Source organism: Danio rerio, chromosome 7, assembly GCF_052040795.2.
Source record: "Danio rerio strain M-AB ecotype USA chromosome 7, GRCz13ab, whole genome shotgun sequence".
NCBI lineage: Eukaryota > Metazoa > Chordata > Actinopteri > Cypriniformes > Danionidae > Danio > Danio rerio.
In genome coordinates, this window is record NC_141027.1 from 24,340,173 (window position 1) to 24,362,586 (window position 22,414).

General features: G+C 36.9%; 1 protein-coding gene across 8 annotated transcripts in view; it reads left to right on the plus strand.

Moving 5' to 3' along the window:
• Positions 1–22,414, plus strand: part of svep1 (sushi, von Willebrand factor type A, EGF and pentraxin domain containing 1) — a 148,215-nt gene that overhangs the window by 104,462 nt on the left and 21,339 nt on the right. For 5 of the 8 annotated variants that reach the window (XM_087259760.1, XM_087259757.1, XM_087259758.1 and 2 more), the window contains 25 exon segments: positions 1,855–1,986; positions 2,693–2,884; positions 3,045–3,166; positions 3,248–3,353; positions 5,709–5,906; positions 6,030–6,263; positions 6,509–6,670; positions 6,766–6,927; positions 9,484–9,645; positions 10,470–10,558; positions 11,119–11,215; positions 11,527–11,640; positions 13,192–13,305; positions 14,394–14,595; positions 14,713–14,870; positions 15,279–15,477; positions 16,392–16,567; positions 16,680–16,804; positions 16,928–17,051; positions 19,322–19,492; positions 19,784–19,957; positions 20,193–20,312; positions 20,801–20,977; positions 21,554–21,638; positions 21,806–21,997. In XM_087259760.1, the coding sequence (XP_087115886.1) occupies positions 1,855–1,986; positions 2,693–2,884; positions 3,045–3,166; positions 3,248–3,353; positions 5,709–5,906; positions 6,030–6,263; positions 6,509–6,670; positions 6,766–6,927; positions 9,484–9,645; positions 10,470–10,558; positions 11,119–11,215; positions 11,527–11,640; positions 13,192–13,305; positions 14,394–14,595; positions 14,713–14,870; positions 15,279–15,477; positions 16,392–16,567; positions 16,680–16,804; positions 16,928–17,051; positions 19,322–19,492; positions 19,784–19,957; positions 20,193–20,312; positions 20,801–20,977; positions 21,554–21,638; positions 21,806–21,997 (3,787 nt within the window). 8 annotated transcript variants of the gene reach the window in all.

Below are 22,414 nucleotides of genomic sequence, written 5' to 3' on the forward strand. Positions count from 1 at the left end.
GATGGTTTTTGACATTTAATACATATGCGCATTTACTTTTATGTTATATTACATGACTACCGTTCAAAACACTTTGGGGCCAGTAACATGTTTTTCAAAGAAAAATCTTAACCACACAATGGTTGCAATATTATTTGATCAGAAATACATTTGAAATGTGGTACAGTTTGATAAAAATGTTTTCAGTTGTAATATATTTTAAATCTTAATTTATACCTGTGATTTTCAGCAGTTTTTAATTCAGTCTGAGTCCTTCAGAAATCACTATTATTTGGCGCTTAAGAAACAGACAATTTTAAAATGGAAGTTTAATAAATAATGATAATTCCTAACATTTATATAGCGAGCGCTTTTCTAGACACTCAAATCGCTTCGCAATCGCTTTTACAATCTCTTCATCTACCACTAGTGTGCAGCATCCACCTGGAAGACACGACATTAGCCATATTGCGCCAAACTGCATACCACACACCAGCTGATTGGTGGTGATGAAACCAATTATGATATAGGGATGCTTAGGAAGCCTTGATGGACAGAGGCCAGTGGGCAAATTTAACCAGGTGGCCTGGGTTAAACCCCTACTCTTTTTTTTTAAAGGACATGCTGGGATTTTTCACGACCACAGAGAGTCAGGACCTAATTTAAAGTCTTATCCGAAAGACGCTTACTGAGCAGTATAGAGTCCCCTTCACTATACTGGGGCATTAGGTCCCACACAGACCGCAGGTTAAGCATCCCCTGCTGGTTTCACTAACACCACTTTCAGCAAGAACCTAGGCGCAAACTCTGCTTAGCTTCAGTGGGCGACCAGAGAGTTGCAGAGAACTAGCTGCCAGCTAAAGTTTAAGAAAACACCTTTTTTGTGGCAGTGTCATTTATGATAAATATGATTCATCCTTACTAAATATCAGTGGTAATATCTGTATAATAAAATAAATACATTTTTACTAACCCCAACTTTTGAACGAATGAGTCAGATCTAGTCAAGTTGTTTTTTTATAGTGCTTCTTTATAGTTTCAAAAAAGCTTTAGACTCAGACTCAACTGTATTATCCCAATTATAGATAGTAAAATTGCTGCAAGATGCCGTAATACAGGTGAAGTTCTGTGTACATGTAGCAGACGCCAGCTAGAGGAGTGCTGTACAGGTAAAACTCAGGTCGCCGTTTCGATCCCAGCTCAGAGCAGGTTGCGTGTAGGGCCTGCGGAGTTACATTGGTGAGGTTTAGGCAGGTGAGTGTAACAGAGGCCAGCTAGTGAAGTGCTGTGCAGGTAAACCTCACTCCTCTGACCTCTAAAAAGGTGCTCTAGCGACTAATGCTAGAGGCCATGGTCTTTAGCCTCCTTGTTTGAACAACCGACTCCCATGCGGAAGGTCGCCGGACCGGTGGGGTTACATACACATTAGATTTTAACCATAAAGCATACAATAAGTCAATTTACAGATGCATTTCCCTCGCTGCTGGACTCATTTAATAACCTAATGGCCACCATAATAAATTATTTTCTTATTCTGTTTGTCCTGCATGTAGGAACTCTAAAACAATGTCCTGATGGCAACAGCTGGAATACAGAATACAATGTGTGATTCGGGGGTGCAAAAGATACCCTGAGCTCTCTTTAGGACATAAACGAGAAATAAACCAGAGAAAAAAGCAGAAAATTACTTAATTATAAAAAAAATCATCAAAACATGTAATTACATCGTAAAGCAGTTTTATATAGACAGTAATGCCATCTGTCAGCTTAGAAGCTAGTAAAGTAATCTATAAATGAATCCATAATCAAATGTATACAATTCTGTACTGTTTCCCTGGTTGTAGAAAGTTAATTATTTATTTATATTTTCCTCAGGGGCCCAGTTGAATATTTCCAGCACCCACTCATCTGGTAATATATTTCCTGTTGGAGAAACGTCAGTTTACTACACGGCCACTGACCCTTCTGGAAACAACCGTACCTGTGAGCTCATCATTACTGTACGAGGTATGTTAGCATGGACATCACACGCTCTCTTATTAAGCGATTACTTTAGTTTGTTTCTAGAAAAACTAGTCTTGAGGCGGCACGGTGTCTCAGTAGATAGCACTGTCACCTCATGGCAAGAAGGTTGCTAGTTCGAGTCGCGGCTGGGCCAGTTGGCATTTCTGTGTGCATGCTGTGTTGACGTGGGTTTCCTCCAGGTGCTCTGCTTTTCCCCACAGTCTAAAGACATGCACTATAGGTGAATTTTCTGAAGAAAAATTGGCTGTAGTGTATGAGTGTGTGTGGGAATGCGAGAGTGTATGTATGTTGTCCAGTACTGGGTAGTGGTTGGATGGGCATTCACTGCTTAAAACATTTGCTGGAATAGTTGGCGGTTCATTCCGCTGTGGTGACCCCTGATAAAATAAGGGACTAAGCCGAAGGAAAATGAACGAATGAAAAACTTGACCTTTTTTTCATGGCAAAAGTGCATTCTGCTGTAATCTGGCTTTGGATCAGTCAAAAGGGCTTGACGTGTTTATACCACTACAAAATGTCTCTGTATACATTATTCCAACACACAATTTCTGGCCAACAGCTTCCAAAAGTTGATTTTGCGTGATTGGTGCCCTTTAAGCTAACTGCTGTAATTGTTTTCCACATTATAATGTTCCTGTTTAAATAAACGACTTAATTCACTGGCGCTAAAGGATGTTTCTAACCTCAGGTTCAACCTGCGAGAAGCCATTCGTGCCAGTGAATGGGGATTTCTCATGCGCCAAGACAAAGGAAGGGATGAACTGTACTCTGATATGCAGGCAGGGTTACAGTCTTGCCCAGAATGCCGTGCACAGCTACTTTTGCGCCAATAATGGAATCTGGGAGCCGCCCCGCTCACCAGACAGACCTGATTGCTCCTGTGAGTATTGCTTCAGTGTTACTCAACGTTTGTCTCTGCTTGTAATTTCCATTTAACACGCACAACCTCATGCACATACAATCTTGGTGTACAAACATTACTGTATTTCGATTCCTAATGCATTTTTTGTAACATTTTGCTTTGTATCTTTTGTGTTCAGTGAACAGAATTGCAAACAATGGATTCAAGCCCTTTGAGATGCTGTTTAAAGCGTCCCGCTGTGACGATCTCAACTTGGTCAGGTCTTTTAGCGGGGAGTTTTCAAATGTTCTTAAAAATACGGTGAGATCTGACACTCAGTTACAAATACATGCACACATACAAAGGCCATATGACTTTTTAACAATAATTATAATCCTACAGGTCCCTAACATCTGCGGGGGAGATGATGTCTCTTGCAAACTGGAAATGACTTTACCTGCACAGTGCCTGGAGTATAATTATGATTATCCCAATGGATTTGCTATTGGTAAGTAAAGTTTTAAACTCTCTGGATCCTGTGCTGGTTCAGAGTGACATCATCAATATATTCTTTTAAATCTGTATACATGTAGGTCTTTGGTGAGCCAGTAATCTTATATATGGAACCATTTGAAAGCTTTGAATCTCTATTTTCACTTTGACATTTGTTACTCTAAAAAACACATTTAAACTTAAAGCATGTCATTAAGAAAAAAAAATTGTTTACCCTTCTAATCTTCTTTAATTAAAATCTGAAAATACACTTCGAGTTTGTTTTTAGTTAATTTGTCAGATTAGGGCCTATCTCAATTCTACCCCTTAGCCCATCCCCTTCCCTTACCCCTCGTTTTGCGCATTCATGTGAAAAGGTAGAGATGTCCCAATTCTTTTTAGCTTGAAGGCATGGGGCTAAGGGGAAGGGGTAGATACACCTTTGAACTGAGATTTTTCAGGAGCACATTCTAAACCAAGGGGTAAGAAAATTTCCTAGAATACAGCAGGCACAAAGGCAGAATAGTTGCATCCTGAAGTAAGGAGATCAACAAATATATATATTTTTTATCATTATTACGAATTGTTACAACAAACAAGCACATGTTTTAACATATTAATAACCGTTTGTGTTTAACCGTCAGCCTTTTTTTTTAAAACGCTAAAATAAAAACCTCTAGATTTTAATATCTATAATGCATAATTGTAACGAGGAAGTGACACTGACAACAGGGGTGATGATTCAAATGCAGTTTTATTAGAGAGGACAGGCAAGCAATGGTCAGCACAGGAGCAAACAGATGTATATGGGCAATCCAGAGTCGAAGTCAGATACACAGGCAGATGGCCAGAAGGCAGGCAGCTGACAGGGATAAACAGATAAGCTCGGCGAGGATCAAATCAAGGCAAAGCAAGACAAAGCATGCCTTTTAATGTCACTTTACAGCGAACAAGACAACATTGTGAGTGTTTGTGCTGTTCTTATAGTCCAAGTAATCAGTCTGATATAATGACGTGCGCAGGTGCTGTAGAGCTGTCCCAGTTCTTAGGGATAAATTTTGAAGCCACACTCTGTTTCAAGGGCCATGGGGAAGGGGTACAAAATTAGAATTGGGTTTGGGCCTTATATTTTAGGAAATGTGACTGGCTAACATTTTTAATCATGTGCTTCAGCTTTCAGTTTTGACAACAAGCAGAGTGAGGAGGAAACTGTTAGGTTGTAATAACTCTCTCCAAACCTTTTTCCCCATCTTTCTCAATAAAATGCCTACTTTACTACATCCAATCAGCTTGCAGTAGAAAAAACAAGCCACGCCTACTTTTCAAATTTAATATTCTGTTTTTTTAGGAACTGTCACAATACAGAAAAAAAATGGTCACGTTCATGCAGACTTTACAGTTACGGTTGGAGTGAATCTATTATTTTCAGCAGGCAGTGTGTTTTTATTGTCTATTTTGTTTTTAATTCAGTTTATTTTTCATCTGTTGCATTTTTTTGGTGATTTAAATAGCAATGAAAGAATAGACTAGGACTTAGATGGAAAAGCTTAAAATAATGGGAAAATGTTTGATGCAAAAAATAAGAAATCTCTATGAAGATTGTTTAAGATGATTAATGAACTTACAAAAAAACTAAATAATATATCAAATTGAAAATAGTACATCACAAACTGAAAAAATAAAGCCTTACCTGAAATTTAAATGAAAGCTGAAATTCATTACATCATTAAATCATTAAAACTTTTTCATCTTTGTTTATTGTTGTTCATGTTAATATTTTAGCAAGAACTCATTTTATTTTTCCACTCCACTCATGTGGAGTTTAGTTTTAGGGTTTATATGCACAGTTTTATTGTGCTTATGCAACCAAATTAGTCAAAAGTGAGCAATGTGGTTTAGTTAAACCGTTTTAAGTATTCATAAGCTGATTTTAAATAGTTTTAAGCATTTTATTCAACTTACTGTATAAACAGATTATTTTTGTTAAGAATAAAGATTCAAACAGTGATGCAGTGGTGCAGTAGGTAGTGCTGTTGCCTTACAGCAAGAAGGTCGCTGGTTCGAGCTTCGGCTGGGTCAGTTAGCATTTCTGTATGGGGTATGCATGTTCTCACTGTGTTTGCGTGGGTTTCCTCCAGGTGCTCAACAGTCCAAAGACATGCGCTATAGGTGAATTGAATAAACTTAATTGGCCGAGTTTATTTGTGTGAATGATGTTTTCCAGTACTGGGTTGCAGTATTCAGTATATATGCTGGATAAGTTGCTGGTTCATTCCGCTGTGGTGACCCCTGATGAATAAAGGGACTAAACCAAAAGAAAATGAATAAATGAATGAATGAATGAATGAAAATATGTATTTGTTCTTCTCAGGTCCTGGAGGATGGGGCAGTAATTGGGGCTCTCAGAATGGAGAGGATTATGCATATTTTGACAGTGGTTTTGCTCCAGAGCACCAACTACAGAAAGATGCTTCATCACAGCATGGCTCTCACATGAGGACCAAACGCCATCGGAAAATCACTGGCCCAACCAGAGAGCAGAAGATACAAATCCATTTTAACATCACAGGTAGAGAAATACTAACTTTTAGAGTCTTTTTAAACCCTAAAAGTTGTCATGTTATACGGCGATTATTAGTTGTACACCCAAAAACAAGTTGCAGCTTCTCCCAACACCATTTCTTTTTCCCAGCAAGCATCCCACTGCCCTTGTCGAGGAACGACTCGGCGGAAATAGTCAATCAGAAGCGTCTATTGAGGGCGCTCGAGCAGCTGACCAATCGGCTTAAGCGGACTCTGGCCAAGCAACCGTTCAGTACCTTCCATGTGTCGTCAGAGATGATCGTGGCAGACCCCAAATCCCTTGAGAGCAAAAAGGCTACGCTCTACTGCCGTCCAGGGTCTGTTCTCAAAGGCAGAGTGTGTGGTGAGTTCCAAGATGAAGTAAATACACAAAGGCACATTTGAGTTAGATTCAGCAGTAAAAAATGTGACCAGCATTTTTGGGTTTGGGTGAAGTGCAGTAAGCGTCTGGAAAACATTTGCGGCAAACTGTTTCGCTTGTTGCAAATTTGCCACAAATTAGCAACAAGTTTACCACAAAAACTGCTTTGGAAAGTGCCAGCTAATAGCACATGAAGTAACTGTGAGTTTCTGATTTCTGACCCATAGTGCTGTGCCCAGTTGGGACGTATTTCTCCCTGGAGTATGCTGAGTGTGAAAGCTGCTGGAGAGGTTCATATCAAAATGAGGAGGGGCAGATGGAGTGTAAGTCATGCCCCGACGGATCCTCCACACCGTACCTCCATTCACGCAGCCAGGCAGAGTGTAAAGGTAATTCCCCAGCTTGAGTCGGTGGTCTGTTCTTAGCTTTATTTGTGAACATTCTCTAAGTGTGTCTCTTTGTTTGTGTGTATGCATGTTTCCAGCGCAGTGCCAGCCTGGCAGCTCATCCTTAACGGGGTTGGAGACCTGCGAGTCATGTCCTTTAGGGGAATATCAGCCTGGTTTTGGCTCTCAGGACTGTCTGTCTTGCCCTTCCACCACGACAACTGTCAATAGAGGCGCTCTGGATGTCAACGAGTGTGGTGGTGAGAATTCATTACATGCATGCATATATTCGGGAAAATGTCTATTTTGAATTAGATATAAAATAAATACTGTACGTACACGTAAATTATACAAATATATACATTTAAATATGTAACAAAATTGGTTTTGTTTTTTTGTTTTTTATATCACGCCACCTAGTTTTTGCAATTAAAATGACTATTTTTGTGGTGGTAATTCTCAGAAAGTTGCGGAAAATTTTGTAATTAAAAAATAAGAACAATAATTATATATATATTTATATAATTTATGACATCTTATATACCATATTAGGTAGTCTACTATGTTAGGTGTGCAATCTGACTCAATGAGAGTGACACAAATCATAAAAGTAAAGCTTCTTTGTTTTGGTCTCTTGTCAAGTCAAGATCTAAAACAGATCTAAAATGGTAGAGATGAAGCCAAAGAAAGGTTGTATAACTTATTTTTATCCATGATCTTACTTTCTCTCTGATTTCACTCCCTGCGGCATCTGACATCATGCACTGCAGTGGTTCCCTACCTTTTTTTGCTTGAGACCCCCTTTTTGTAAGGCCCCCTCAACATTTAATGATATTATCGCTCATATAGGTTTGCATTAAGGATAACAAAAAATGTTGTTTTTAAACAAACGCTATGTTTATTACTATATCTAGATATGTTTTTGCACAAATATAGCCTAATATAAATTTTAAAAGCAAAACATCAGTATGCCATTTGTAACTGAAAAGCCTTTGGCCTTTAATTTGGCCCTATATTAGTTGCCAAATTTTTTTTAAAGTTTCTTGTCAGTGACTTTGACGTCCCTTATCTCATTTTGGCTGTGTCAATTCTTTTGCCTTGCGCTCCAAAAATGCTCTGGGCTTGTCGCGGTATTTAGGTTGAGTCGTCTGTGAATATATTAATAATAATTTGGACAGTCTTATGCATTCGTTAGCAAGAACTTTGGTGCAGATAATACAGTGTGGCTGGGTCAGGGACTCTTTGCATTACAAATTTGTCAATTTTTTGGTCAGCCAGGAGATAAAATGAACTACGGCAACATGATCATCATTCTCCTAATTGTCTACTGCTAAAATATTTTTTAAATATGACGCAAACCCCCACAGAGCTCGCTGAGGCCCCCTTGTGGGCCAGGACCCCCCTGTTGGGAACTGCTGATGTAGTGTACCTCACACATAGGACATGTTTTAGGACTTCCCCTACTATAATACTCCTAAAACCTGGATTGCCATAAAACTCTTCAATGGCAGGGAAGCGTTTTCTCTTGTTAACTGCAGGGAAAGACTTAAACGCAATCATCTATCGCTTTTTCGCACACCATAATACCAGCCATACATGTAAAGCACAAATAATTTCCTTCAATTTGGTTATGTCCAGAGGCCTTCATCCTTGAACCAATCTCCATCATCATATGCAACGTCTATAAGTCATGTAAAACAATTTATTGCAAACTGAAATAAATCTAATTTCATTATATGGTTTGGAATTGGATGTTTTATGGGATTATTTAGTTTTTTTATTTTTATTATTTTGCGTTTAAATTAAGAATTTTGCAGGATCACAAATTTTGCAGGATTTGTGACTTTTTGTTGATTTTGATGTTTTCGGTGATCACTAAATTGCAAAAAAATCTAGGGGGCCTGATTTACAGTTGAAGTCAGAATCATTAGCCCCCCTGAATTATTAGCCCCTGTTTATTTTTTTCTCCAATTTTTGATTAAAGGAAAGAAGATTTTTTTTACACATTTATAATCATAATAGATTTAATAACTCATTTCTAATCAGTGATTTAATTTATCTTTGCCACGATGACAGTAAACAATATTTGACTAGATATTTTTCAAGACACTTCTATACAGCTTAAAGTGACAATTAAAGGCTTAACTAGGTTAATTAGGTTAACTGGTCAGAAAAGGGTAATTAAGCAAGTTATTGTATAACGATGGTTTGTTCTATAGACTATTGGAAAATTATATAGCTTAAAGAGGCTAATAATATTGACCTTAAAATGGTGTTTAAAAAATTTAAAACTGCTTTTATTCTAGCTAAAATAAAACAAGTAAGACTTTCTCCAGAAGAAAAAATATTATCAGACATACTGTGAAAATTTCCTTGCATTGTTTAATATCATTTAGGAAATATTTTTTTTTTTTAAATTTTAAATCAAAGGGGTCTAATAATTCTGACTTCAACCGTATGTGTGTGTATCACATGTACATAATAAATATATGACGTTCCTTTTAAAACTGTTTTCCAATATTAGCATTTTTCTCAGCCTCTTATGTCTTGATTCAGTAATTTCACTTTTATGGCAAAGAATAGAAAATTTCAATCTATTTAAACATGAATAACTCAACATAAACATAAGAGGCTGAGAAAAATGCTCATCATAGCGCATCTGAACTCTTCATATATAATACACAGACATATTATATCAAAACAAAAGTTAACCGTTGCCCAGCACTAGATGTTACATATACCTTTTAACTCATTTGTTTCTTTTTGTTTCATATTTTTTAAATTCAATTGATTTACATTTCTGTTCTTTTTTCCAGTACCATGTTCTGCAGGTCATTTCTCTCGTACGGGTCTGGTTCCTTGTTACCCATGTCCGAGAGATTATTACCAGCCTGAGGAGGGCCGCTCTTACTGCCTTTCCTGCCCTTTTTATGGTACCACAACAATAACTGGAGCCCGAGCCATCCAGCAGTGCTCCAGTATGTCACTTTTCCTTTATTATTTCCCTCATTTCTGTTTTTTTTCCCCTTTTTTTTCCTTTAGTAAACTATAATTCAAAATTACACTACTGTTTATTGTCACATGGTCTTTTAGAAAATATTATATTCTGATTTGCTTCCTTCTTATTATTTTTAATTAATTTAAAAATAATGATAAGATTTTTTTCCCAGGATTTTTGATGAATGATAACAGCAGTTAAAATATTTAAAAACATTTTGAATGTTTTTGTCATTACTTTGGTCTGGTAAATGTGTCTTTGCTGAATGGAAACCTTACTGACTCCAGAGTTTTGAACGGTAATGCATTTGTCAATTTATGATGCAGTTTATGAATAATAATTGAGATTGTGCAAGTAATTTTCACACTGCAAAATGTCTTTTTTTAATATGACAATTTACAAATGCTTACACACTACTAAAGTAATCCTTTACCTATAGTTTGATATAAAGACACACAATTGTGTGCGTAGGTTTTTTTATTTTTTATTTATTCACCAGTGGAACATATGAATATATCTTCAGGCTTTGGGTAGATGTGTGAACGATTTGCAATGAGAATCCAATGCACATAATGGAATCTGATTCTGTGTACACACAGGGAAAGAAGTGCCTCAATGTGGAAAAGATGAGGATGATGAATGCCTTAGGAAAATGTTTTCCAGTTTTAACAGCAGAAATTCTGCTCTTTCACATCTTTTTTTTTTTTTTTTTAAATGTGTGTGTTGTGCTTATTCTGTCTGTTTCATTTTCTCATTTATGTCTCCTTATACTTTCCCCCCCTCTTTTCTCTTGGTCTGACTCAGGCTTTGGCTCAAGTTTCCTGCCTAAAGAGGAAAGTGCGACAACAGCACCAGAAGTCATTGTGAGAAAAGATTATCAAGCCAGTAGTCAGGTCAGTCTTTCCTCATTTTCATCGGATGGTACCTGAATCTAAAAAAAAATCATTCAATTGTTCCTGTTGTAAGGCAGCACGGTGGCTCAGGGGTTAGCACTGTCGCCTCACAGCAAGAAGGTCGCTGGTTTTCCCAATACTGGGTTGCAGCTGGAAGGGCATCTGCTGCGTAAAACATATGCCGGAATAGTTGTCAGTTCATTCCACTGTGGTGGCCCCTGATAAATAAGTGACTAAGCTGTAGGGAAAATGAATGAATGAATGTTTATGGTGTATATTTGGTCCTATATTGTGAAAGTATTTAAACATCCTAGTGTAACAAACACATTCATATAGAAACAAACATATTTATAGTTTATAAGAAAAGCTCTTGTGTGAACTTGAGAACAACTGACATTGGACAGCCACTAAATAACTGACAAAATAGTACTGAAGAAATTTCCTACATCATTTGTTTACAAATGCATTGACTTTTTCAGCGAGTGTTTTTTTGGTTGGTGTCACAGCACCCCCTGGGGGCTGTAATAAAGTCACTGTAAATGTAGTACTTTCTACCACAGATGTTCCATGAATGCCTCTTGAATCCGTGCCAAAACCAAGGCACTTGTGAGGAAGTTGGGGTCGGATATGTGTGCACCTGTCTTCCAGGATTCACAGGTTTGGCATGTAAAATAACCATAACTCATGTTTTACATTGAAAAACCAGCTGTTAAGTTCAGTCGGCTTATGGAAAACAACTTTCTAGACCTTCATAGTTTCCCTACGTGTTGTTGTTGTCTTATATTATCTGTTGTCTGTGCAATGCTGAATTTATATTTAGCTTATACTTATACGGACACCTTTTTAAATAATTCAACTCCAAGTCTGGAACTGCACTCTATAATTTTGATAGATTTACCTCAGTCTCTGTGGTTGAAATGATTCACTGCCCACATTTTTCCTAATTTTCCTCATTCATTGCCTTACAGGAGCCAAGTGTGAAAGTGACATTGATGAATGTGATTCTGCTCCTTGTCAAAATGGCGGCTTGTGCAGAGATGGCATGGGAGATTTTCAGTGTCAGTGTCAACCTGGATTTGTAGGTAAGGGACCACTCATATCTGACAGCAGGTCAATTTCACTCTAGGATACCCTAGTAAAACCAGTCCAAGTTCTATGAGTGAAATGTTTTTGGCAGTTAAACCCCAAATTCCTCTCTGTTGAGGGTTTTGAATGTTTCCTTTAGTTTAACCATTGTGATGGATTTAGCTGTCTGTGAGTCTCTTGAGACTGCCAGTGGAGCTACACAAACTCTCATTCTCAGAACCTTACAGCACTTTTCCATTCAGGCCATTGTTTCTCCACTTTAAAACGTGGCCATGATTAAACATGTGACTGCCCTAGATATGTAGAATTAAACTCAAATGTTTTAGGTTGTTTTTTCTCTAATTCTGTGTCTGGGGCATTTTGTCTGTGGTGGCAGTACTCTAATAATTGAGAGTACAGACATTTGTAAAGTTCATATCCACTTTCTTAATGCTTTGTTTTCGGAAAAAAAGTTTACTAAAGTAATTTACATCCATATGCCTTTTATTAATATATATTTATGTGTGGATTAGGAGGTAATTAAAAGGGTAAATTTCATTTTTTTAGAAGAAAAAATTATCTCTGGTTGTTTCAGTTTCGATTAAACAGATTGTGCGGATTTTGCCAAAAATTCCTTGCCACACAAATGTAGAATTACGATAGAATGAGTCTTTATATAATAAAACAGTAAAAATATATAAACATTGTTTTACTGTGTACGAATTTTTAACAGATTTAGCTCATCCTTGAACATCATTAATCAACAGCACATTAATGGGAGCAACACACTGACACTAAAAACCATTCTGAATGTTAAACAACAGCAGAGTGCAGACCACAGCTATAGTGATGAAGATGTAGAGGAAGAAGCGATGTAGTTTTAATAATTTTTCAGAACAATGTTGTATAATAAAGAAAGTTACACAGAAGCTAACAATGCAAGACAGGTTAATAAATTGAAGTATTTTAAAAAATCACCTCAGGTATCCAGTGCTAGATTTGTGCTGCCTCCTTAAAAATGCTAGGGGAAAATAATGTGTTTTTTTTATTACAAGATCTGCATTCACTGGTCAGATGCTCAACAAATGTAGTACATAAAGGACATCTGTTGGTTGTGAGAGGAAATTTTTGCAAAATGGCATATAATAAAAATAATCAGATTATCAGCAGTTCAGTTTAAGAAAGATTAAGTAGAAGGTGATGGTCCTTCCCAGCAGGCATACAACGTCATAAGACTTTAATATTAGGTTAGATTTTGGTCATGACATTAAGTGACCAAAATTCAATATCTAGCCAAAATCTAAAGATATCCAATAACGCCGTCAAATGACATTGATATTTGGTTGACTAGGTTGGACCTAAAACATTTGAACATTGACGTCAGCATGATGTTGGATTCTGACGTTTATTTTAACCCGTTTATTTATTTTTTATTTCCAAACAAAATGAAACATTCCCACTACGTCAAGCTGATGTCATGTTGATATCCTGTGCCTGCTGGGTTCATGCAGCCAAATGTAGTCTTTATGTCTTTGTGTGTGTTTAATGTGTCTTTTTGTCTCTGGAAGGCTTGCTGTGTGAGGCAGAGGTGAACGAGTGCAGCTCTTCTCCATGCCTGAATGAAGGAATCTGTGTGGATGAAGTGAATTATTTTTCGTGTAGCTGTCCAGATGGATTCACAGGTCAATACATTTCACTCACATATAATGTCATTTATTAAAATAAAGTTTTTAAGATGTTTTAAGGATATCTACAGTTAGGTTCATAAATATTTGAACATTAACACAATTCTAACATTTTTGGCTCTTTACACTTACACAATTGATTTGAAATGATGTGGCAACACAGTGGCGCAGTAGGTAGTGCTGTCATCTCACAGCAAGAAGCTTGCTGGGTCGCTGGTTCATGCCTCGGGTGGGTCAGTTGGAGTTTCTGTGTGGAGTTTGCATGTTCTCCCTGCGTTCTTGTGGGTTTCCACCGGGTGCTCCGTTTTCTCCAAAATGCGGTACTGGTGAATTAAGTAGGCTAAATTGTTTGTAGTGTATGAGTGTGTGTGTGGATATTTCCCGGAGATAGGTTGCAGCTGGAAGGGCATCTGCTCCGTAAAAACGTGCTTGATGAGTTGGTTGTTTGTTCCGCTGTGGCGACCCCGGATTAATAAAGGAACTAAACCGAAAATAAAATGAATGAATGTATGAATGAATGAACAAGATGTGCCTTAACTGCTGGCTGTCAGCTTTAATTTGAGGGTGTTTACATCCAAATCAGGTGAGTGTTAGCATATGTGCCTCCCACTTGTTAAGGGTCCAAAAGTAATTGGACAATTGGCTTCTAAGCTGTTCCATGGCTAGGTGTGTGTTATTCTCTCATTATCCCAATTATTGTTGTTGTATAGGCAAAAATGTTAGAATTGTGTCGATGTCCAAATATTTATGGACGTAACTGTATAAAAGCTAATGTGCTCTAAAACAGTACCAAAATTTGCATTTAGAAGATACACACCTGAAATATTAATTTCTGCCTAAATAGAGCAATCATTTTTGATCACCACATACTACAGTTTCCCCTTCAAGACACCTCTCTTTTGCATTTAATTTGAAACAAAATGCTATTCTCTGTTTTTAAAAAGAGGAGGAGCTACACTATTTTCCACTCTCCTTACATCAAACATCAAATAAAAATGCACTTTTCAAAGCACTTCATAGGACTTTTAAATTGTATAACAGCAATCTTCAAGTTACACATAATGTTTTTGGTCATTTATGTGTAGGTCCACGTTGTGAGATGGAAATAAATGAGTGTGCCTCCAGCCCATGCCAAAACGAAGGTGTTTGTAAAGATTTGGAGGGTGGGTATTTCTGCACATGTGCTCAGGGCTTCACTGGCGACAACTGTGAGGTTGACGTTAATGAGTGCTACAGTGCCCCCTGTCTGAATGGAGGAACATGTGTGGACGCTATCAATGATTTCAGGTTAGTGAGGAAGCCTTTGTGGGATCTGTTCATGCAAATGTGCATTATGAGAATATTTGAAATTCATCGCATAAACAGACATGAACAATGCCGCTTTTGCCTCACACTTGCTTTCAGGTGCGAGTGTGTGAATGGATACAGAGGGAGACTGTGCCAGGTGGACGTAGATGATTGCGAATTGAATTTGTGTTTGAATGGCGCGACCTGTGTGGATGGAGTGGCCACTTTCACCTGCCGATGCCCTCCTGGGTTCAACGGAACCAGGTGTGAGACAGGTATAGAGGGAAAGAGATGAAAATCATATAGAGAAGTTAGCTCTATATCACTCTAATAGAGATTTAATAGAGATGCGTTCCCAGAAACGTTTGGAAAATTCCCAACAGCTTTTAAAAATGATTGAATAGGCTATTCGTTTTCACAACCTGTAATTCACAAGCAATTTTTCATTGATTTCTTCAGAACAAGTTTGATGTACTATGACAACAAATTACCCTTTAAAACACGAAGTTCTCCACGATTCTAAAACAGCCATGTATTCTAATTAAAATAGAAAAGCTTTTGCTTTGAACTTCAGCCTTTGTTCTGACATCAGACAAATAAATACATTAACATAAACAAAAATAATGTGTGATGCAATCTCTTGATAATAACATATCATATGTTGCCAATTCCCTTTTTTCCAGAAATGCCTTACTCCTTTGATCTGGAGTTTGAAGTTTCTGGTATCCACGGTTACGTGATGATGGATGGCCACATGCCATCTTTAACTCAGATCACATGTACGTTCTGGATGAGGTCGTCAGACACTGTTAATTATGGAACTCCTGTCTCTTATGCAGTGGAGGGAAGTGACAATGCCTTCCTCCTCATTGACTATAATGGGTAAGAGCTGTGCTAGAAATTTTATATATAATAATAATAATATACACTCACCGGCCACTTTATTAGGTACACCTTACTAGTACCGGGTTACCACCCCCTTTTGCCTTCAGAAATGCATTAATCCTTCATGGCATAGATTCAACAAGGTACTGGAAATTCTGACCCTACCGTCCGAATGTCGCAGCAGAAATCGAGACTCATCAGACCAGGCAATGTTTTTCCAAACTCCTATTGTAGGTGGGCCTGTGCAAATTGTAGCCTCAGATTCCTGTTCTTAGCTGACAGGAGTGGCACCTAGTGTGGCCTTCTGCGGCTGTAGTCGATCCGTCTCAAGGTTTGAAGTGCATTCGGAGATGCTCTTCTGCATACCTCGGTTGTAACGAGTATATATTTGAGTTACTGTTGCCTTTGTATTAGCTCAAACCAGTCTGGCCATTCTCCTCTGATCTCTGATTTTCTGTTTTTTGGACCATTCATCTGTAAACCATTGAAATGGTTGTGCTTGAAAATCACAGTAGATCAGCAGTTTCTGAAATATTCAGACCAGCCCGTCTGGCACTAACAACCTAAAATCACCTGTCTTTCCCATTCTGATGCTCGGTCTGAACTACAGCAAATCATCTTGACCATTCTAAATGCCTAAATGCATTGAGCTGCTGCCATGTGATTGGCTGATTAGAAATTTGCGTTAACGAGCAATTGGACAGGTGTACCTAATAAAGTGGCCAGTGAGTGTATAGGCTTTTATATCAGTAAATAAATTAATCAATTTCTTAAATATATATGTATATAATAAAATATGCTTATATGTTTTGACAACTTTTTTCTTTATGTCATTTTCTCTTAGTCTCCTAATAATGTTTAACCCTGCCTTTTTTTTGCATTCTTCTTTCTCTTTCTTCCATTACTTTCAGGTGGGTCTTGTATGTTAATGGAAAGGAGCGGATTACTGACTGCCCAGCAGTAAATGATGGCCTCTGGCACCATATTGGTGTAACATGGCGCAGCAAGGATGGCGATTGGAGAGTTTACATTGACGGCAGTCCTTCAGATGGAGGGAAAGGACTGTCCATTGGCACTACAATACCAGGTTAACCTTCATACCTGATAAAGAACTCAAACTCACAGCCAGTTTATTAAGACATTTATTGCTCGATGGCTACTACAGAGAAACCATGTGTCTGTGTGCTTTATTCAAACAGGGGGGGGCGCTCTGGTTCTTGGGCAGGATCAAGATCAGAGAGGAGATGGCTTCAACCCAGTGGAGTCCTTTGTGGGCACTCTTAGTCAACTTAATATATGGAACTATGTTTTAACACCACAGCAGGTAACACTTTATACACATTCCTTACTATCAAGTTCACAGAGCTTCCTGAGGCTGAAAAAGTAGGCATTTGTCTGAGCTGCTCTGAGATCTATAAACTATAAAATCATACTTCACTATTCTCAGATCAGGTCTCTGGCCAGCAGCTGTCCACATGATCTGCAGAAAGGGAACGTGTTTGCCTGGCCTGACTTCTTAGGAGGGGTCACAGGCAGGGTTAAGACCACCAGCAAGAGCATTTTCTGTGCTGGTAAGAATCAATTATTATTAACTAACAGTAGCAATATTTGTGCATGCTATACATTGCAGAGAGTATAAATGTGTGTTCATTAAAGTGATAGTTCACCCAAAAATGAATATGTTCTCTCTATTTACTCTGATATTTTGATTAAGGCTGAAAAACTATGACCATTGACTTCCATAGTAGGAAAAACAAATACTATTGCTGCAAGTTTCCAGCTTTCTTCAAAATATCTTCTAAAAACTAAAGTCAAACATGTTTGTATGTAGCAAGTAAAGGGTGATTAAATGATGACAGAATTTTCAGTTTTGGGTGAACTTTCCTTTTGATACTTCAATATGTCACTATGAAAACACATTCTGTAACTGTAACTGTGTTACAGGGCCATAACATCAAAGTTACTTATGTAAAATGTTTGGTATTAATAAATATACAATACAATATACATTATGTCTACAGTTTGTAGACATAATGCTGTATAGATGACACCAGATTTTAAATACAAGAAAAAGATAATAAATACCAACACGCAGGGGCGGATTTAGTGATTTGGGGGCCCTAAGCAATTCCAGCCATGGGGTCCAAAAGCCATAAAATACACCCTTTCTACTTTTATTTAATTTTTATTTATTTAGCTGTTTATTTACATATCACTCAAACTTTGTTTCTCATTTTAACTTAATGCAATCTCTACATTTTAAATGATTACTAAAAAAGCAATTTTTGTTTATTTAAATTTGACTGCTGGACTGCTCCATGATTGGGGTTGGTGAACAAATTTGTGCAGATGTAATAATAAAATTTTATTTTATAGTATTATTATTACATAACTTTACACTATTATATTAATATTACATTTTATTTTAAATTAAATTATATTAAATTACATTAAGCTTTATTTGTTTGACTCTCACCATACAAAATATGATAAAAAAAACAATATTATATATAGTTTATAGGTATAATTTATATTTCTAGATATAAGCAGCCACTTACCTCACTTATTGGTTAAATCCGCCCCTGCCAACACATTTGAATATCTATTTCTACCGTACATCACTAAAATTAATTAGCAAATGAAATAAAACACACAGAACATATAAGAAATAGTAGTCCTGGATTCAAGTCTCTTTTATTAATATATATGTACAGTTGAAGACAGAATTATTAGCGCACCCCCCCCCCCTATGATTATTTTTATCATTATTATGTTTAACAAAGCAAGGAAATTTTAGCATGTTTTCTGATAATATTTTTTATTCTGGAGAAAGTCTTATTAGTTTTTTTTTCAGCGAGAAACTGTATAGCACTTTAAGCTATATAGAAGTGTCTTAAAATGTTAATCAGTTACTAGAAATGAGTTATTAAAACTATTACGTTTAGAAATGTGTTGAAAAAATCTTCTCTTCGTTAAACAGAAATTGAAGGAAAAAATAAACTGGATGGCTCAACTATATATATTTTTTTAATTTACTGCAATGTATATAGTATTGATTTAAGTTCCAGATGACCAGATGACTTGAATAGCTTGTAAAGAATTCATAATTTAAGATCAATTTGAGATTGATTGCAGTAGCGGAGTGTATCTGCATAAAATATATAGACAATTTTTAAAAATGACAAGCAAAGTTCAATAAAACAGAGAAAAGATTCAAATAAACTATGATTTAGGATTTTTCTGGGGAGTCAAACAGTATTCATGAAAAGAAATGAAATAATCACTGTATAACAACACAACAATGTGTCATGTTTAATAAGTAAATGATTATATAATGTACACTATAAGCTACAAATGTTTAACTTACAGTATTGTACCCAAATAGCTTAAATTTTCTTGAAATGATGACAGTCACAGGCCTTAAAAACACATGCAAATAATAAACCTTCAATCTAAGGTTAAGATTTGAAACCGCTCCACTATATTGTTAATATTGTAATGTCTGGTCAACTATTATCCCAACTACATTGCAGATCCCTGCAAAGGGATTATTGTGGACTCGCACATTGCGATATCAATACTGAAATGCTATATAATGCAGCCCTAATATATATGTAGAACTCCTTTCTACAAATTTCTGTGCTACTTTTACATAAGAATCTTGTAGTTTTTTGGGCAGTAGCTGTATGGAAACATTATGAAATTTCAGTATACTCACAGGTTGTATCCAATCATGCACAAACATAACCACTGAGAACACATTCTCAGATATTAGTGAAATAAATGTCTCTAGTTAAGAGTGAGTATAACATTTGTCGTCCATTGTGATGGTCTTTCTTAGACTGCCCCCTGGTGGAGACTTCTGTTCCTCATCTGCTCTCATCCAGTAAAGCTGTGAGCCCAGGCTCTAAGGTGCAGTTCTCTTGTAGTCCTGGCTTCTATCTAGTGGGGGAGCCAGTGCAGCTGTGCTTAAACAGAGGCCAGTGGAGCCACGCAGAGCCAATATGTGAACGTGAGTGATGCGATCATGCGAATCCTCAGATATGAAACAGTGGGCACACAATGACTGTTTAAACAATGACGCTTGTTATAAATGGAACCCACAGCTACATTTACAACTATAAAATTACACTGTTCTGATGTGAAATCATACAGTTTTTATTCCAAATACAGATAAATCCGCATCACAAAATAATTTCACACACTGACATGCACTGCATATACAATGTAGATCTCACTTTATTTATTACCCAGAAGAAAGAATGTCATGAATCTAAACCAGGGCCTCTGTGTTTATCTGTAGGTGTGGAATGTGGTCCTCCACCTGACCTGGAGCATGGACAATATCATGGAGAGGATTTCTATGCTGGGAGCTCAGTGCTTTATCAATGCAAACCAGGTTTCTACTTGCTCGGGGAGAATAAGATGCAGTGTACTAATAATGGTAAATGGATTGGCAACCCACCTGCTTGTCTGGGTAAGTGATACACAGCAAACGAGTAAAAGAACCAGAGAGAGGCACTGAATAGACAATAGGACTATATCAGGGTTACCAAACACTACTTTATATGGGGGCATCTGGAACCTGGAATATCATTTTACATGTTTAACACAAGAACAAAGGCATGCAGAGTGTGCATGCTAAATGAATGACAAGCAGCTTTTCATTTGTCATTTACACTTTGTTTTGTTGGTTTTCGATCATGTTACAGATGTGGATGAATGTTCTTTGGGCTCTGAATGTGATGAACATGCTAGTTGCCAGAACACTGATGGCTCGCATATATGCACCTGCATAGCTCCTTACAGTGGGGATGGAAGAAACTGCACAGGTAACCCATTTTCATTAAAAGCTGTACAATTAAGCTGTTTATTATTATATTGGTGCATTTTGGACCAGTCTGCCATTCCTTTAAACATTAAACAACATTGTTTAGTACGACTCTTTAAAATGACTATTATGTTTTACTTAAAGGTATAGTCCACCCAAAATTGATGATTTACTGACTGTTTACTCAACCTCAAGTGGTTATAAATCTTTATGAGTTACATTCTTCTGTTGAACACAAAATAATACATTTTAAGAAATCTGAGAACAGGTGACCATTGACATCTATAGTAGGAAAACAAATACAATTGAAGTCAATGATTACAGGTTTCCAGCTTTCTTCTGTGTTCAACAGAAACTCAAACAGGTTTTGAACAAATGAATGGAGAATAAATGATTGCAGAATTATTTTATTTTTGTGTGTGATCTTATTAATGATTATGTTCATAAACTGAAGAAAATTATTTATACGTTTTTTTTTATTTTCACTAGAGCCGGTAAAATGTAAAGATCCAGGTGTTCCTGAGTTTGGGCAACGAGAGGGCACTAATTTTATTATGGGAAGTGAGGTAGTATTTTCCTGTAAGGATGGCTATGAGTTAATTGGCTCATCCCAACTTACATGCACAGAGGAGGGTTTTTGGAAGCAGGATGTCCCATATTGCAAAGGTAAGCCTAGCTTTGAGATGTTTTTTAGTCATTTATTTAAAAAAAAGAAATTAGTAGCGATATTCAGAAATGCTCATACAGTAAAGTTTTATCAATGTTATTCCACTGAAATAGATATACTGTTTACATAAAAGTAATATGTACAGTTGAAGTCAGAATTATTAGCCCCCCTGAATTATTAGCCTGTTTATTTCTGTTGAACGGAGAGAAGATTTTTTTCATCACATACACGTAATAGTTTTAATAACTAGTGGTGCAGGTGAAGATTGTGGGTGTTTACAGGGGTTCACCGGATAAATATGAAATTGTAGCTAAATTGTTAGCGGTACCAAACAGCATTTCCCATTGTATACATCATTGTTTATGTCCTCGCTACAACATACCATTAACGCTAGAAACTGTGCATGTAATTGATCAATTTTACCAAATAAAAGCACTCACAGGTTGTGGCTCACAATCCACAGCTTCTTCTATTATTGTAGTGGACCTCCTCTTTAAATGCAGTGATGAGAATTGCTGCCTGAGACCTGCAGTGCCAAACAACACTGAACATAATTTGCTCTTCCTTCACCATAGCTCTTTCCTGTCCTCATCCCACTCTCCCAGAATATGGAATCCTTAAAGGGGCAAACTTCACATACGGAAGCAAGGTGACTTTCAGGTATCACTGTCAGTGATAGATGTAGTCAGTTTCTTGAGGTATTGTATAGAGATCTATATGAATATGAGAAAGACTGTTTGTTTTAACATAATAGGTGTTAGACAATATTTTTGTGCCTTTGTGTGTAGTTAATCATATATATTTTTTCTTTTTTTGCTGTGGAGCAGTTGTGAGAAGGGATATGTTCCTTTGGAGCCAATAGAAAGCCAGTGTCAATCTGATTTGAAATGGAGCAGAGAACCTCATATTTGTCAGCCTATAACCTGTGGTGAGCCTCCAGTGGTGGACTATGCAGAGTATACGCTCAATGGGAAAATCTACCGCTCTACACTATCCTACACCTGCATAGAGGGATACAGGTACTCCCCCAACCCCCCCTAACGTTCATTTTTTCCCCAATTTATGTTTAACAGAGAGAAGTTTTTTAGCACATTACTAAACATAATAGTTTTAATAACTCATTTATAATAACTGATTCATTTTATCTTTGCCATGATGACAGTAAATGATATTTGACTAGATATTTTCCAAGCTTAAAGTGACATTTAAAGGCTTAACTAGGTTAATTAGGTTAACTAGGCAGGTTAGGGTGATTAGGCAAGTTATTGTATAACGATGGTTTGTTCTGTAGACTATCGAAAAAATATGTAGCTTAAAGGGTCTAATAATATTGACCTTAAAACGTTTTTTAAAAAATTAAACTGCTTCTATTGTAGCTAAAATAAAACAAATAAGACTTTCTCCAGAAGAAAAAATATTATCAGGCATAATGTGAA